The sequence below is a fragment of the Vanacampus margaritifer genome, chromosome 17 (assembly GCF_051991255.1).
Source record: "Vanacampus margaritifer isolate UIUO_Vmar chromosome 17, RoL_Vmar_1.0, whole genome shotgun sequence".
In the NCBI taxonomy this organism is placed as follows: domain Eukaryota; kingdom Metazoa; phylum Chordata; class Actinopteri; order Syngnathiformes; family Syngnathidae; genus Vanacampus; species Vanacampus margaritifer.
In genome coordinates this window covers 4,624,001-4,639,712 of record NC_135448.1, presented here as the reverse complement: position 1 = coordinate 4,639,712, position 15,712 = coordinate 4,624,001, and the positions used below count along the sequence as shown (strand labels likewise).

The window sequence follows — 15,712 nt, the reverse complement described above, 5'->3', positions numbered from 1 at the left end:
ATACATACACTTAAGTTGAGTAGATGTGTTATATATATTTATGATATTTGAGATTGTAAAGGCATCGGTTCTTAGAACTTCTTACTCCTTTGGAGTACTTCGTGCTTTCATGAAATTGGATAGACTCTTGCTAAAGCGTTTATGATCTAAAATCGTATAAAGCACGTGACAGTAGTAAATCAATGCACGTTGCATCTCGCTCGTAGTACTACTATATTTGAGCAAATGGTTTAATGACAGATGCTTTCCTTGATTATCACTTTTTACTCTTTCCCAAGTGTTTGTGTAAGCTTTAGCAAGCATACATCGTGCATCGCCAAAGAATCTTTCTAATCTTTGACAAATGGCCTATGCAGATATTTACACAGGACTGAGCCTATATTGTTTGTATGCATAAATTAGTTCTGGTTTCCTGGAATGTTTGTGGCGCTCGCTCACAGGCAAAAAGAATAAAAACTTTAGACCATCTCTTAAAATTAAAAGCAGATATTTGCCTCCTGCAAGAAACCCACCTACAAAAATCTGAAGAAAAATTACTTATTGATAAGAATTTTAGCCAAGCATACTCTGCCCCTTATAACAGCAGACAAAGAGGAGTCTGTATACTCATACATAAGAATTTACTCTTTACTCTAAATAATACAATAACAGACCCAGAGGGCCGATACATTATTATTCAGATAACTATATTTAATAAGATATATACACTTGGCAATTTATATGCCCCTAATAATGATGATCCGGCCTTTTTCCATGAATTTTTCTCTCAGCTGTTTGATTTAGCAGTGAACTCTACTATTATTATTGGAGGAGACTTTAACACAGTCTTAAATCCATTAATAGACCGTTCTAATAACACAACATGTATAAGGCGATTACAATCTACTAAAGTAATAGGGGAATATATGGATGATTTTGGCCTCGTCGACAGCTGGAGACTTAAAAACCCAAATAAGAAGGAATTTACCTTCTTTTCCGCTGTACACCGGTCTTTTTCAAGAATTGATTATTTTCTTACAAATAACTCTATTGCTGATAAAACTGTTACAAAAATACATCCTATTATTATTAGCGACCACGCACCAGTCTCACTTTCCCTACAAGTTGATTATACCTTTAAACCACCACCAACATGGCGTTTTAACATCTCTCTGCTAAACGATGCAGAGTTTGATAAAATTATAAGGAAAGAGTGGGCAGACTTTTTGGAAATAAATGACTCTCCAGGCCTATCGCCATCTCTTCTCTGGGAAGCTGGGAAAGCAGTAATTAGAGGTAAAATTATATCATATTCATCTTATAAAAAGAAACAGGATCAAAAATTTGAAAATGACTTGGAAGATAAAATTAAACAACTGACGGATGAGTACGCAATAAACCCAAATGACCAAATATGGACTGACTTACAAAATACAAAAATACAGTTAGACGATATGCTAACTAAAAAGACAGAGTTTATAATACAACAATTGAGATACAACAACTTTGAATATAATAACAAATCAGGTAAATTTCTTGCAAACCAACTTCAACGCAATCGGGAAAAATCTCTTATAACGGCTATTAAAGGGACAACTGGTGAATGTACACAATCACCAGAAGAAATTAATCAAATTTTTTATAACTATTATCGCAACCTATACTCAGAAACTAACAAACCTAACCCTGAGCATATTGAGGCATTCCTCAGTAGCTTAAATATGCCTCAGTTAACTACTGAATATAAAGATATGTTAGAAGCGCCACTTACTATAAACGAGTTGTACAGTGCTCTAGATAGTATGCCTAATGGCAAGGCACCTGGCCCAGATGGTTATCCGGCTATATTTTTTAAGCACTACTGGTTAATGCTTGCTCCGCTATTCTTAAGAGTAGTAACAGAAATTAAAACTAATGGTTACATACGTCCACACATGAATACAGCAGCAATTAAACTTTTATTAAAGCCAGAAAAAGACCCCACCCTTCCATCAAGTTACCGTCCGATTTCACTAATTAACACTGATATCAAAATTATTACTAAGGCTTTCACATCTAGATTAGAAACAGTAATCTCGACAATTATTCATAGCGACCAAACAGGCTTTATTAAAGATCGCCACTCTACTAATAATATTAGGAGGCTCTTTAACCTTATTAGCATGTCACAGCGGCACGATAAGAAGGCAGTTATTATATCGTTGGATGCAGAAAAAGCTTTTGACAAAGTTAACTGGTCCTTCCTCTTTGCTGTTTTAAATAAATTTGGCTTTGGGAAATCATTTATCCACTGGGTGTCAGTATTATATGATTCTCCCAAAGCTACAGTTACTACTAACGGGATTATATCTAAGAGCTTTATTTTACAGAGAGGCACAAGACAGGGATGCCCACTATCCCCTTTATTATTTGCAATATTTATCGAGCCACTTGCAATAGCCATACGCCAGGAAAGAAGGATTCAAGGAATTCACTCTGGGGTAACAGAACATAAAATTAATCTATATGCCGATGATATTTTACTTTATCTAGAAAACCCGGCGATTTCGTTAGGGGAAGTATTTAACTTAATAACTAAATTCTCACAGTTGTCAGATTATTCTATTAACTGGACAAAATCAACACTTCTACCTATTACAGAAAATTCATGGAACCCTGCAAGCCAGGACCCACATTACTCATTTCCTATAGGTAATTTAAAATACTTAGGCATAAAAATCTCACCTAAATTAACTGATTTAATTCATTTAAATTTTTCTCCACTTCTGGATAACATTCATAGTGACTTGGAACGCTGGAATAATCTTCCTATTTCTTTAATAGGACGAATAGCCACCGTTAAAATGAAAGTTTTACCTAAAATAAACTATTTTTTCTCAATGATTCCATTTAAACCTACGGCTAAATGGTTCCAGTTGTTGGACTCAGCCGTTACAAAATTTTACTGGAAAAAAAAAAGAAGCAAAGATTAGTCTATCTACTCTTCAGAAAAGTAAATCCAAAGGTGGCCTAGAGGCACCAAATTTTATGTACTACTATATAGCTAACCAGCTACAATATATCGTTCTATGGGCACAACCCAACAGAGATACTAACTGTTGGCTGGAACTAGAACAGAAGGATTGTAATAACCTCAGACTTCTAGATTTACTCTTTATTACAACATCGATTAAGCGACATAATTGTTTTAAAAACCCAATGATCTCCGCCACCCTGACTGCTTGGTGGAAGGCATTAGAAATTACAAAAGCCCAAGTGGAGCCCTGTGGGCTTTCTCCCCTATGGCATAACCCTGACTTTCGAATTAACAACCAAACGTTTTATTTAGGTGTGTGGGAGCAGAAAGGAATCACACATCTTCACCATCTCTTCTCAGATAATATGTTTATATCATATACATCTTTGCTCCAAAAATACAAAATAACAAACGGAAATTTTTTACATTATCTGCAAGTTAAAAATATGATAAAGAAACAAATTCCAACACTTCAGGGTACGCTCCAACCGCCTGGCTTAGCTAAAGATATTACCAAGCTTTCTCCGACAACAACAAAAAAACTTTCAAAAATATATAAGTTACTTTCATATACGGATAAAATGTCTTTACCCATCTTAAAATGGGAGACAGACTTGTCTATAGCTCCGGAATCTGACTTTTGGATTCAAGTTTGTGAAAATGCATTTAAAATGACAAAACACACAAATTTACAACTTATCCAATACAAAATAATCCATAGAACATACATTACTCAATATATGATGAAGAAAATGGGCCTCTCCGACTCCGACATTTGTCTCCAGTGTTTACAAAACACTACAGACACTTATTTTCATGCTTTATGGTTATGCACCCCGGTTATGTATTTCTGGACTAAAGTCTTAGAAAAACTTTCCGCTATCTTGGACTATAGGATACCTTTATCTCCAAACTTGTGTTTGCTAGGTGACCTAACAACAACTGACCTACCACATAAACAATTTCAATCTACACTTGTAGCCCTTACTATCGCTAAAAAAACAATTCTTGTTAACTGGAAAAATAAACAAACTCTGAATATCGACCAATGGTCTAACCTCCTCATAAATCACATTTTAATGGAAAAAATATCGGCCTCAAATAAAAAACAAATATCAAAATTCATAGAAATATGGTCTACGTATATAGAATATTTTAACCTAATTCTGGTTATTTAATTCTGCCTGTTAGCGAGAGCCACCACATCGTGATAACTTACATTGATGTCTCTGCATTTGGCAGTTTGTTACTAATGGTTGTGTTTTTATAGTCAGGAACCCAGTTGCTGCCAACAGGATCGAACAGATTCACCTCCAATGGGCACTAAAGGCTAATATTCGGATTCACTGCATGCCAGGGGACTAACGCTACAGGTGCTGTCCCCCCTGGCTGGGCGTGGGCGGGTCTGCCCCTCTGTTGGCTGCTGGGTGGCGGCTGCGTCTTGGTCGTTCCCTGGGTCTCGTGGTGGGTGCTGTGTTGCGGGGCTCTCCCTGGTGTCCGGGGCGGCGCCGCCCCGGCGCGGTCCGTCGCTCTGGGTCCGGCGACGCGGGTCGGGGCCTATGGGCCGCCGGGGTGCCCCGTGGTTCCCTCTCCCCTCCCCCTTCCTCCCCCTTGCTTCCTCTCCCTCTTCACCTCTCCCCGCCCGTCCTCCGCCTCCCTGTCCCTTCTCCCTCGTCGCCCTTCCTCCTCCTCTCCCCCTCTCTCTGCGGCCCTGCTGCTGCCTCCTGCCCTTCCTGTCGTCTCCTTCCCCCGTCCCCTCCCCCTCCCCTGTCCGCCCTCCTCCCCCTCCCCTAGGCCGGGGGTTCCGTCCGTGGCCCGGGTCTCGGCGCTCCGGGGGCCGGGGGAGTGGGCGGGATTGGTGTTGTGCCTGCCCCGCTCCGGTGGGCCTCCGGGCACCCCGGGCGGGCCCCGGCAAGCCCCGCCGGGGTCCCGGTGGGGTGGGTGGGGGTTTTGGTGGGCGGGCGCGCCTCCCCCCCCCCGCCCGGTTGGGGGGGGCCCAGCTGGTCGCTCCTCTTAACTCACTGCACTAGTTTTGCACAATACATTTTAGGGCACATAACACACTTTGGGGGGGAGTGGGGTGGGGTGGAGACACCGTCTCCGCCCTGCAGCTCCCCGCCAAATTTTAATGCACCACACAACTGGGGGGGGGGGGGGCATCTGTTGGGGCGGCCGCGGTATGAAGCAGTGCTGCGGTCGCCTGTCCGTGTCCCCCCCATTAATTTATTTTAATGCACCACATACGCTCATTGACATGCCTGGGGGGCGGATGGATCGGAGCAGGGGGGGATATCATTTCCCTCTGCTCCGGTTCACCTGCCCCCAATTTTAATGCACCACACACACACACTTATGTATATACACTGGGTGGGGTCACACACACGGTTTAGGGGTAGAGTTCGCCAGTCGGCGAGCTGGCGAACTTAGTAACAGGGTTAGTTTTTCACTTTGATCGTTGGGGTGACGACCGGGGCCTCTCCCCGCTGGGCCTGGGGTTCGGGGATGCCGCCCGTCCTCCGGTGCCCCCATCTCCCCTTCTGCCCCTGGTGTTCCGTCCCTCCGCGTGGTGGGGTGGGCGCGGGTGCCCTCTCCGCTCCGCTGCCCGGCCCCCTCTTCGGCGCGGATGCCTGGGTGCGGTGTGTCCCCGGGGTCGGGGGCTGGGGGGCTGTCGGTTGGTGGGGGTGGGGGCGGTTTGGTTGGTGGGGGGGTGGTGGTGGGGGTGCCGGGGTGGGGGGTGCTGGGGTGGGGAGGGTGTCTGGGGATTTGGGGACCTGGGGGCGGTTGGGGCTGGGTTGGGGTGGGTGGCGGGGGTGGGGGGCGCGGGGGGAGCGGGGGTTGTGGGCCGGTGGGGTGCCTGGTGGGCCTGCAGTGCCCCGTCCTGCTGCGTTGGGTTGGGGGCGCGGGCCGCGTTGGGGTGGGGGGCGCTCCTGCTCCGGGGTTTGCTCTCCGGCCGGTGGCCCCTGCGGGGCCCGGGGGTCGTCCTTTGGCGCGGCCGCGGCCTGGGGGGCCCTGAGGTGTTGCGCTTGCTCTGTCCTGGCGGGGGTTGACGGCTCCCCTCTTTGGTGGAGATTTTCATGCATGCTAGATCCACCACACCAGCATCTATCGAGACTCAGACACAATTTGTTTCTCCCTCAGGTCATTGATTCGGTGGAGGCTGGTGTCTGTGGATCTCACTCTGCTTCGTCTGTCCTTTCTACCTTTCCTCAGTTTCTCCTTTGGGCCCTTGAGGTTTCCCTGATTTGTTGGAGTTTGGATGTCTTTGGGGTTGGTGAAGGTTAGTGGCCCGGTGGGTGGTGTCTGGTCGGTGCTGGGCTTCGCTTTTCTTTCTTTTCTTTGGTCCCCCTTTGGGTCTCCTGGCGGCCCCACGACTCTGGCTGGATTTTGAAGTGTTCGGTTTAGGTGAACGGTATGGGAATTCTTATTTATTTATTTTTTTTTTCGCACGCACGCACGCACGCACGCACGCACACACACACGCACGCACACACGCACAAACACACATACAAAAAAAAAATAATAAAAAAAAATAAAAAATAAAAAAAAAGGGAGAACAATGATGATGACATTTCAAATGATCAATACTGAGATCTCCCAAGAAAAAAAAAAGAAAAAAAAAAAAAAAAAAAAAAAAAAGAATCTTTCTAATCAACACAGTTCTGGAATGAGGATCCAAACCCTAAGAGGTCCCCATGACGTGGGTTCCCTTTTGAGGACCTGTATTTAGGTCCCCAAAAGCATAAGTGATTGTGGAAACAGATTTATGTCTTCAAAATGCAGATGTGGGTAGTGGAGCCAAGTACTCAAGTAGTAGTTACTTTAGAGTTCTATAGCTCAAGAAAAAGTAAAAAAGTAATTATCCAAATAATTACTTGAGTAAAAATAAGTTACTTTGATTGGTAAAACATCTCTTGTGGTTGTGTTGCATTGGTTAGTCATCTAGCTCCTGAAGCAGAAATCTCTGACAAACCAAACCAAAATGAGTTCAAGCGTATTAATAGATAAATAAAAACTAATTAGTGAATGGAATATTTTTAGAATTTATTATTCCATCGATTAATTGAATAATCAGGCAATATTACTATATAATTTAATTTTGCATTAATGTGTATTACAAAACAATGGTTTCCCAATTACTGTTTATTAAACAATTAATGTTGTTTAATTGGTATTGTTTGTAATTAAAAACAACTCAACAATAATTAAGCAATATCACTAAACTTTTTGAAACTGATTCAGTAACTGGTGCAGTCATTGTTTTCCAAAGTAAAAGGAAATTTTTGCAAATTGCCTATTTTGATTTAACACAAATCACTCTGCTTTCATGAAACCTGATAAATTGGACCATTTTAAGACCTCTAAAAGTAACAGTTCATCTTAAGAAACCTTGCAAAAATGTCTCATTGAAAATGAATCGATATTTTTGGGGTGAAAAATATTGGATTGTGGGAAAACGTTGAATGTTTGGAATGAGAAAAATAATAGCCCGTGAAGCATTTTTTTTAAAAAACATGTTTAACTCATTGAATACCAGCCATTTTCATTGGAGCAATCCCCTTCAATACCAGCCGTTTTTACTGGATTTTGACTGATCTTGCAAGGCCCACAAAATATTGTGTTCTATTGCTGTATAAACATGGAACAAACGAACCAAAAGAAAGATTAGACTCTCTTCTTTCATCAGAAAGAAGTGTATTTCTATCTTTTTCCGTTCTTTAGTTATCAGCGTTAGCACAACTTAGACTTTAGCACTACTATTTTTTCTTTTGCGACAGCTCAAACATCTAAATAATGTTTTCGTGCAGTAAAACAACGTTCAATAAGTGCTTTCGATAACAAAATAACAGTTTATTGCACATAAAAATAAACAATTGACTGTTCTAACTGCAGCTCTGCTGCAGCATTCAGTCATCCAGGGGTCGACGTGACCGTCAAAACGAGACGTTTACCCAGCGGATCATCGCTCAACGGTTGCTCGTTGCGTTTGCTTGACGAACGAAGTGTCATTCCTTGACGTGCAGCAACTCGATCACTGATGCTTTGATGAACCGATGAGGATGCTTTTTTAAGCCAAAAAGCAATCCTGCAGGGTTAACTGTTTTGTTCTGCCGATCGCTTATTTTCTACTCTTTTCTGCTGCTCCCCACTGCTCTACAACACGCTAGTAGTGACAGACGACACTCCCAGACCCAATCTACACTTTCTGCTTCTCTTCTTCTACAACAAGATCCTTTCGTGATACTGGCTGATCTTATACTTGCTGTCACCTGTTGGCCGTTTCTTTTAAATAATATTGCAGTCAAGCCTAATCCTTCAGTTAGAAGCTGCGCCACACCCCCCGTACACTCTTGCATAATAAAAAGCATATGACGCATTGATACGTCATGTGTACGCGGTGACTATGACGCTTATGACGTATTAATACGTCATATGTATTGAGAGAGTTTAGCAGAATTGTTCTCGGTCGAGAAATGTAGAAGTAAGTAAAATGACAAAAAACAGCGGATAACTTGTGAATGTTGTGAAAGGGAATTTTTAGGGTGAAAGATGAAAAATTGTGGGAAAACTGAATATTTGGACTGATAAAAATAATAGCCCGTTAAGTGTGAATTTTTGTGACATGATGAAGTTGGAATGGATTGAATCAGTGGAGAAATGTAGTAGTAATAATAATAAATGCTTTCAGCATCTATTTACACAATATTACTAGTTTTCTGAATTGACAGAAAATGTGTTTGTCCTTTTATCACACCTTCTCAAAAATAGGACATTTTTTGTTTGTTTATTTGGACTGGAATGTATGTGAAGATGCGGGAGGAGAAAGGAGGGTAGAGTGGGTGGGCGTGTATGTAGTGAGAGAGAGGGAGAGAGAGAAGGAGGGAGGGAGGTGCTGCATCATCACGGTATACAGCAGCATCAAGCTGGCTTTAGGGATCTATTGTTCCCTGTGTTATTGGTCCCAAACATCATTCTCACTCATTAAGGAGCCAGGACTGAAAAAGGAGCCAGGACTGAAACAGACGCAGAGAAGAGCAAGTGGAGTCCTCTGTCCTGCATCGACCAGGATTACCCCTCCTTGGATACGCCGGGGCGGACAAAAGCAAAGCATAAGAAGGCGCGTGGCACTTCGAGTTCGTCTTCACCTCGTGGCTTGGCTTCTTATTTTTATCCACCTGACTGCATTGGGAACTACAGCGCTTGCTGCGCAGTGGCAGTGGCCATGGGGCTGGCCAGCAGAGCTGTTAGGGTGCTGAAAAAGGTACCCTTGCTCTGGAGGTTAGCGCTGCTCTTTTTCTCCATCTGGGAACTGGATGCACAACCAGCAGTGGGAATTAAACCCACCTACATTTGGCAAACAGGTATGTTTTGCAGGCTGGTGAAATATGATCCTACTAATCCTAGTTTTTTTTTTTCAAATATTGATATAGAGACTTTTTTTTGTCATGCAAGAAAGCTGCTAAACTTGTTCCCTAACCGTACCCTGTATCCCTAACCCTAACCCCACTTTCAAATAGATTTACTGTATTAAGAAAGCGTTATCATGCCACATGAGTTGAATTTATAGCAGTTTTAGTGCTTTTTAGCAGTGGCTAATGCATCAGTTGCTACTATGTAGGATGTTTATATTGTGATCAAAAACAGTGAGTATTCGTTTTCAGACTGTTCTGTAAATATTTATTCATACACTTAAAAAAGATTCTTGTCCTCAGTCATTTGAAAAAAAACACATTCTTTATAGATTCCCATTGTGATAAAAAAAAAAAAGTGAATCTCAATTCTCACACTGCTCTGTAAATATTTATTCATACACATGCATTTTCTGAGTTTATAAAAACTTTTTTGAATTTTTTTTCTTTTGTGATCAAAATCATTTATTTGAATCTTTTTAGGCTGTTTTGTCAAATAATTTTCAATGATTTTCATAATTTTCGTTTTCTGTTTTGTTTTTGTTCAATTTCATACAAAAAAATACAGTAATGTATTTTGGTCAACCACGCCCATCTTGAGTTAAACCACGCCCATTTCCATTTTGCCACGCCCACTCCGAATAGAGATACAGATTATTTAGATGGTCGAACGGCAAAGGTGGCAAATCCAGGTCCAGAAAGTACTGACCTGCCACAGTTTGGCTTTGGCCCCAGGTGCTAGCTAACTAGCTTCCTAGCTAGCTTCCATGGTGCTTGTTTATCTTTTAGCTAGCTCCCTAGCTGGCTCCCATGGTGCTTGTTTACCTTTTAGGGAGCTAGCTAGCTAGCATCAGGGGCTAAAACCAAACCGTGGCAGGATTTTAACTTTCTGGACCTGGATTTGCCACCTTTATATATCTTATACATCGGCTTTACTGCAATCCCTCAGGTCAAAGTCTGTTGGATAGCAGTGGTCAGTGTTTGATATTTTATGGCTGTACCTCTCCTAAGGCAGCTGGGACTTCTCAGCCTTGTGCTTCTATTGGAGTCATTCATCACAGTTTGGCGCGTGTGCAATTGATGACAAATATAGTACAAATTGTGGGTGAGATCAAAACAAACCAGCTAGTGGAATGGATGTTTGGGATGATTGCGAAATATTAAATGCAAATGGATTTGTGTTTTAAGTAGGAAGCTGGGAGGTACAATTACACTGTTGTTTTGGGTGGTGCCTTGCACCACTCAAGGCTCATTCACTCTGAGAGAGGAGCACATGGTGAGGGGGAAACAATACTAATACATGCTCCAGTGAGCAGAATGGAGGGGAAGAAAGCATGGGGGAGGAGGATGGATCCCCCACCCGGGAAGATAGGAATGCCCTTTTGGATCCAGCTGGAGCTCAGCATCCTCTTTCACGTCAGTCTAATCTCTCTCTGTGTTACGCCAAATCAATGTGCTGGTTTCACCCCCAATAGTACCGGCTGATCAATGCTTATAGTTCCAGTAATGTAGTTCAGCCTGCATGAGATCAATATAGGCTTTGAGTGGAGTCTTGGATACAATCAATACTTGTTAATATTATAATATGTGAGGAAAAATTACAGAGTGTTGTTGTATAGAAATGATTAAGCTATCAATTATTCTTATACTTACATCTAATTCATTTTACTTTTTGCATTAAAGTGTATTACAATAGCATTTTTCCTCCTAATTACTGTTTACTAACCAGTGATTAGTGTTTATTTCATACTTCATATCCGTATTGTGATTAAAAAAAAGGGGGATTGATGTTGTACTATATTACCGATTCGGTCATTGTTTTTCAAAGTAAAAATAGATGTTTGCAAATGTCTTACTTTGATTAAACACAGACGATAATCAGTCTTCTTTCATGGATGACTACAGAAATAAGTGAACAATTACTGTTGATATGCTGAAATCAGAGGATTTGGACATTTATACCCCCCCCCCCCCCAAAAAAAAGTCTCCAAACAATTACTCGATTATTAAAATAGTTGTCGATTAATTTAATAATCGATTACTTGTCGAGTAATTGATTCATTTTGACCGCTCTGCAATAAACAATAAATTACCTATGGCACTTGTAAACATAAAATGTGTGGTCACTATTTTGTAAATTTTGTTAAGTCCCATATTAATTAGGTAATACCATTACCAGAGGGCCCAAAAAGTGAATATTCGGTAACCAGGAAGTTACTATTAATGTTACTTAATATCCTGTTTATAAACCATTTATAAACAAGTAAGAGGAAAAATTAGGTACCAAAAAAGACACAAATGCAGATTGAAACTTTGGTGTTGGTTGTTAATTTTAGTATGTTTTGTTTAGTATGTTGATTGACTGACATTATAAGACAGTTTCACCAACAGTGTAGTAACATATATGTATAAACCTACTCATGGACTATTTTCAGACTAAAGACAAAACATTGGTGCAATCAATAACAGTATCATTGGATATAGCAACTAAGTACATTTCACAAATGTGACCAACTCAAACAATTGCTATGGATACAGAAAAAAGCAACAACAAAAATCACACACAACAACCTTTGTTACGCCTTCCAATTTAATTTATTGTTGTTTACAAGCTTCATTGTTCACACCGAATTCAAAGAAATGAAAATCCTATCGCATTACGGGCTGCGCCTCCCTCTCAGTCAATGCAGGGGAAGAGATTAAGGATGCAGAAAGCAGAGCAGATTGGCCAGACAAAGTTAACCTAGATATGGTATAGGCATGCTCGTGTGTGTCTACTCTTGGCTTAAGCACATTGGCACTTGTCTTTGTCATGGTTGGCCAAACTGACAGGATCACTTTACAGTACTGATACCAAATGTGTGTGTTTTTTTTTTTTATGTTGATCCATAGTTGTCTTTAATGTGTGTATTAATAACATATTTAGGGGATTCTGTCTTCACTTCAGTTCTGCTTTTTCATTTTGACAAAGAAGGACATTTTGTGTGTCACAAATTGGCTACATCTGCCGCACAGGAACAATACTGGGGGGTTGTGGTGTTATGGGTCCTCTGGAGACTGCTGTTCTCAGTAGCGTGCAGAAGTGCCAAGAGAATGAGTGCTATATCAAATGCACAGAGGTAATATTAGCATTTAATCAATGTATAATTTGCTGACTCGCTGCTCCTAAAGCTGCTTTGAAAACAACGTGAGTACAGTATATTGTATTGCTCACAACACTATATACTGTATGCAGTGGGTTTGACATGTGTAATCTCTGTGCATAATGTGTTTTGGAGAGGATTAGTATGGACAGTCTCAGTATGAAATATTTGGGATTAAAGTATGATCTTGTTTCTCTTTAAGTTTATCTCATCAAATTGTAAATGAATTTATTAGAATGATATCTCAAAGAGTCACACAGATGTTGTTCGTCGAGCCTCTTAGCTGAACCGGCCAGCAGGTTAGAACCCTTGGCATGGAAATCCAGGTCAATTACTGCTGATCCCTGATCAGCGCCAGCACAGTGGAGGACAGGCATTATCAATTCTAAGTTCCGTTATGACTTTCAATGAAATATTATTCAATAGTGCTGTCACTAACGACTTTTTAAAAAATCGAGTTGCCTACCGATTATTCCATTGATTAATCGACTAATTCCCCCCTAGAAAAAAAGTCCACCAAGGTTGAACGTGGGACAAATTTAGTGTATATAAATACTCATTGTTCCTTATCTTCTGCACACATATGCACATATTACTCAAACACTAACAAAATTAGCCTATGCTAAATGATTAACAATCACGATTAGCATTACCCTGAATAAACTCGAATCACTTACTTATTGTAGTTTTCCTGAAAATCACTTCATAGTCCAAATGTGAAAAATCCAATTTGATTAAAATATTAATGCACTTAAATAGCGCTTTATCTTCATCATATGTTTACTAAGCCTGACGTATTCGCTTGTCTCGGTCAAACATATTGAGTTGTAGAAGCCTACAATGGCCATTGACGCAGCATATCAATGGTACCGCACGGAAAGGTTTTTCAAATAACTTACTTTATGCTCCAGGAACCCGCGCCGTCACCCTGATGGTTCCATCCCATTCAATTCCATAAACGTCACGAAGTGAGTTTGTTTCTACCGCCAGCGTTTGTGTTTGCAAAATGTAAACTCTCTTGCGTCCGTTGTTAAGTGCATTGTGGCCAACTAGGTCAAGTTGGCTCAGTTATTGCACATTTGGTGGCGTAAAACCGTAGTAATAGTCCTTATGGCAAATGCTGGATGGCCTGCACGCTACTTGGAGGAGTGAAAAAAAAACAACTTGGCGGCATCGCCGTGTCGAAAGGAGACTTGCTCTATGCTATACTGTACGTAGATACCGCCTTCCTGACACATGTAGGGCCACCATCTTACGAGTGTCTGGCGCCAATAAATTCATTAAAGCTCTTTTATTTATTTAGCAATTTTGATGCGTATTACACAACATAACACAGGTAGCGATGATTGTCTCCCTTTTCAGTCTAAAGAGACCACAAACAAACCCGAAGGAGCATATTAGTTAGTAGTGGAGGTAGGTGAATGCCGGTTGGAGTCCGTCAGCAATAAGTGTATGTGCAGAAACATGTAATATTGGTTCCGGGCCACCAGTAACTTCCAGGTGGCACAAATATGTTTTTTTAAAAAGATTAAAATAGCTTTGAAGCGTGCATTTTTGTGTTGACCAATTTTTGTGGTTGACCCAACTCACTGGGTTGAGTTTTTTCCCCAGCCTCATATTTTGCATACGTATTATTGTATGTTTTTAATCAGTTTCATACGCTGGATGTGAAGCTGCCATTAGAGTCAGCTTTAAAATTAAATATGTTTTGTTTGATTACATCATAAATATAAAGCTTTATTTTATGCATTTGTAAGAATTTTGTTGTTTCAGGGGTTTGTTTTCATAGTGGAACCAATGTTCGTTATGTGCGTGTTGTATGGGGACTCTAATGACGCATTGCTAATGCTAAATCGGAAGCCAGCCTGAAGAGCTGCTGTTGTAGCTGTTGGAAGAAAGAAGATATTTTACTCCTCTCTAGTACATGCAGCCAATGAGGTAACATATTTGCAAGCATTTGCACTTTTTCTGTTAGTATTTACGCTGCCTTTTGGAAGTAGTTTACTACTGTTAGCTTGTTAGCACGCTAGCACTAGTCCGTTAGCATGCTATAAACGTTCGCATGTTAGCAGGCTTATTTAGTGAATGTTAACAGGTCTATTTGGCAAATGGAAGTTATTTTATATCTTTGTGTTCTCTATCTTTGTGTTATTATTATAACCGCAATAAATGCCTGTTGTAACAAGAACCATTTGGACTCGTAATTTTTGACTGGAGGGGCGTAACAGGATGTATCACAATTTATTGTTGTGTCATTATGTTTTGTTGTTTTATTGTAGTGTTTTTTTAAATTTATTGGGTTGTAAGGCGACCTTGAGTGTCTTGAAAGGCGCCTATAAATTAAATGAATTAGTATAAAAAAATTATTATTATGTCACTATAATCTACTTCGCACTGTGCGCAAATATTACATTGTCTTGATTAGACTGCACAGTATCACTAAAATCTTCAGGTTTTTCTTTGCTTTTTGTTTAGAATAAAGTTACTTAGTATTCTGCTTTTGTATTTGCGCTTACTTGTTGCTTGTTTTCAACAAAGCTAACTAAGTTGAACTATACTGTAGCTAGTTAACTAGGTTTACAATCTGCACACATTGTAGTACTTGCTATACTCTAAAATAGTGCCAGTGGTACAAATGCAGTGGTTAAGTTATTGTAGACCAAAAGTTAATTTTTCCCCCGGAACATACTGTTCAGAAATCACATAAAACACTATGAAACAATATACCAAATAATTGATTAAATTATTGTGTTATTTGGACATAAGAAAAAGTTTAGTATTTTCCAGACTGATACCAGCAGGCTACCACTAATACTTTTGAAATATACCCCCCCCCCCCCCAACAAAAAATAAATAAAATAAAATAATAATAACAAAAACATTATGACATTACTGCGATTGGCTGGCAACCAGTTCAGGGTGTACCCCGCCTACTGCCCGAAGCCAGCTGGGATAGGCTCCAGCACCCCCCGCGACCCTTGTGAAGACAAGCAGTTAAGAAAATGGATGGATTGATTATGACATTATTGTAAAGACAGAAAAATCCCAATCTCGCATTTTTATATTAAATCTTCTGATTCCTGGATTACTGCAACTGCAATGCACTTTATTTTGGAGTCAGCCAGTCCTCCCCTTTGCGTCTTCATTTTGATCTAAATCCTGCTGCT

The 15,712-nt window shown here is 40.7% G+C and overlaps 2 protein-coding genes across 2 annotated transcripts in view; both read left to right on the top strand.

Annotated features, from left to right (window-relative positions):
* The window catches only part of LOC144037672 (E3 ubiquitin-protein ligase TRIM39-like), a 74,246-nt gene extending 68,572 nt beyond the window's left edge, over positions 1–5,674 (top strand). Inside the window, exon 6 of the mRNA XM_077549325.1 lies at positions 4,266–5,674. The gene's annotated coding sequence lies outside the window, so the exon portion shown is untranslated. The remainder of the gene's footprint in view (positions 1–4,265) is intronic.
* A 963-nt stretch (positions 5,675–6,637) lies between these two features.
* Positions 6,638–15,712, top strand: part of thsd7aa (thrombospondin, type I, domain containing 7Aa) — a 148,578-nt gene continuing 139,503 nt past the window's right edge. Inside the window, exon 1 of the mRNA XM_077548205.1 lies at positions 6,638–9,354. Within this exon, the coding sequence (XP_077404331.1) occupies positions 9,216–9,354 (139 nt within the window). The 5' untranslated portion in view covers positions 6,638–9,215. The remainder of the gene's footprint in view (positions 9,355–15,712) is intronic.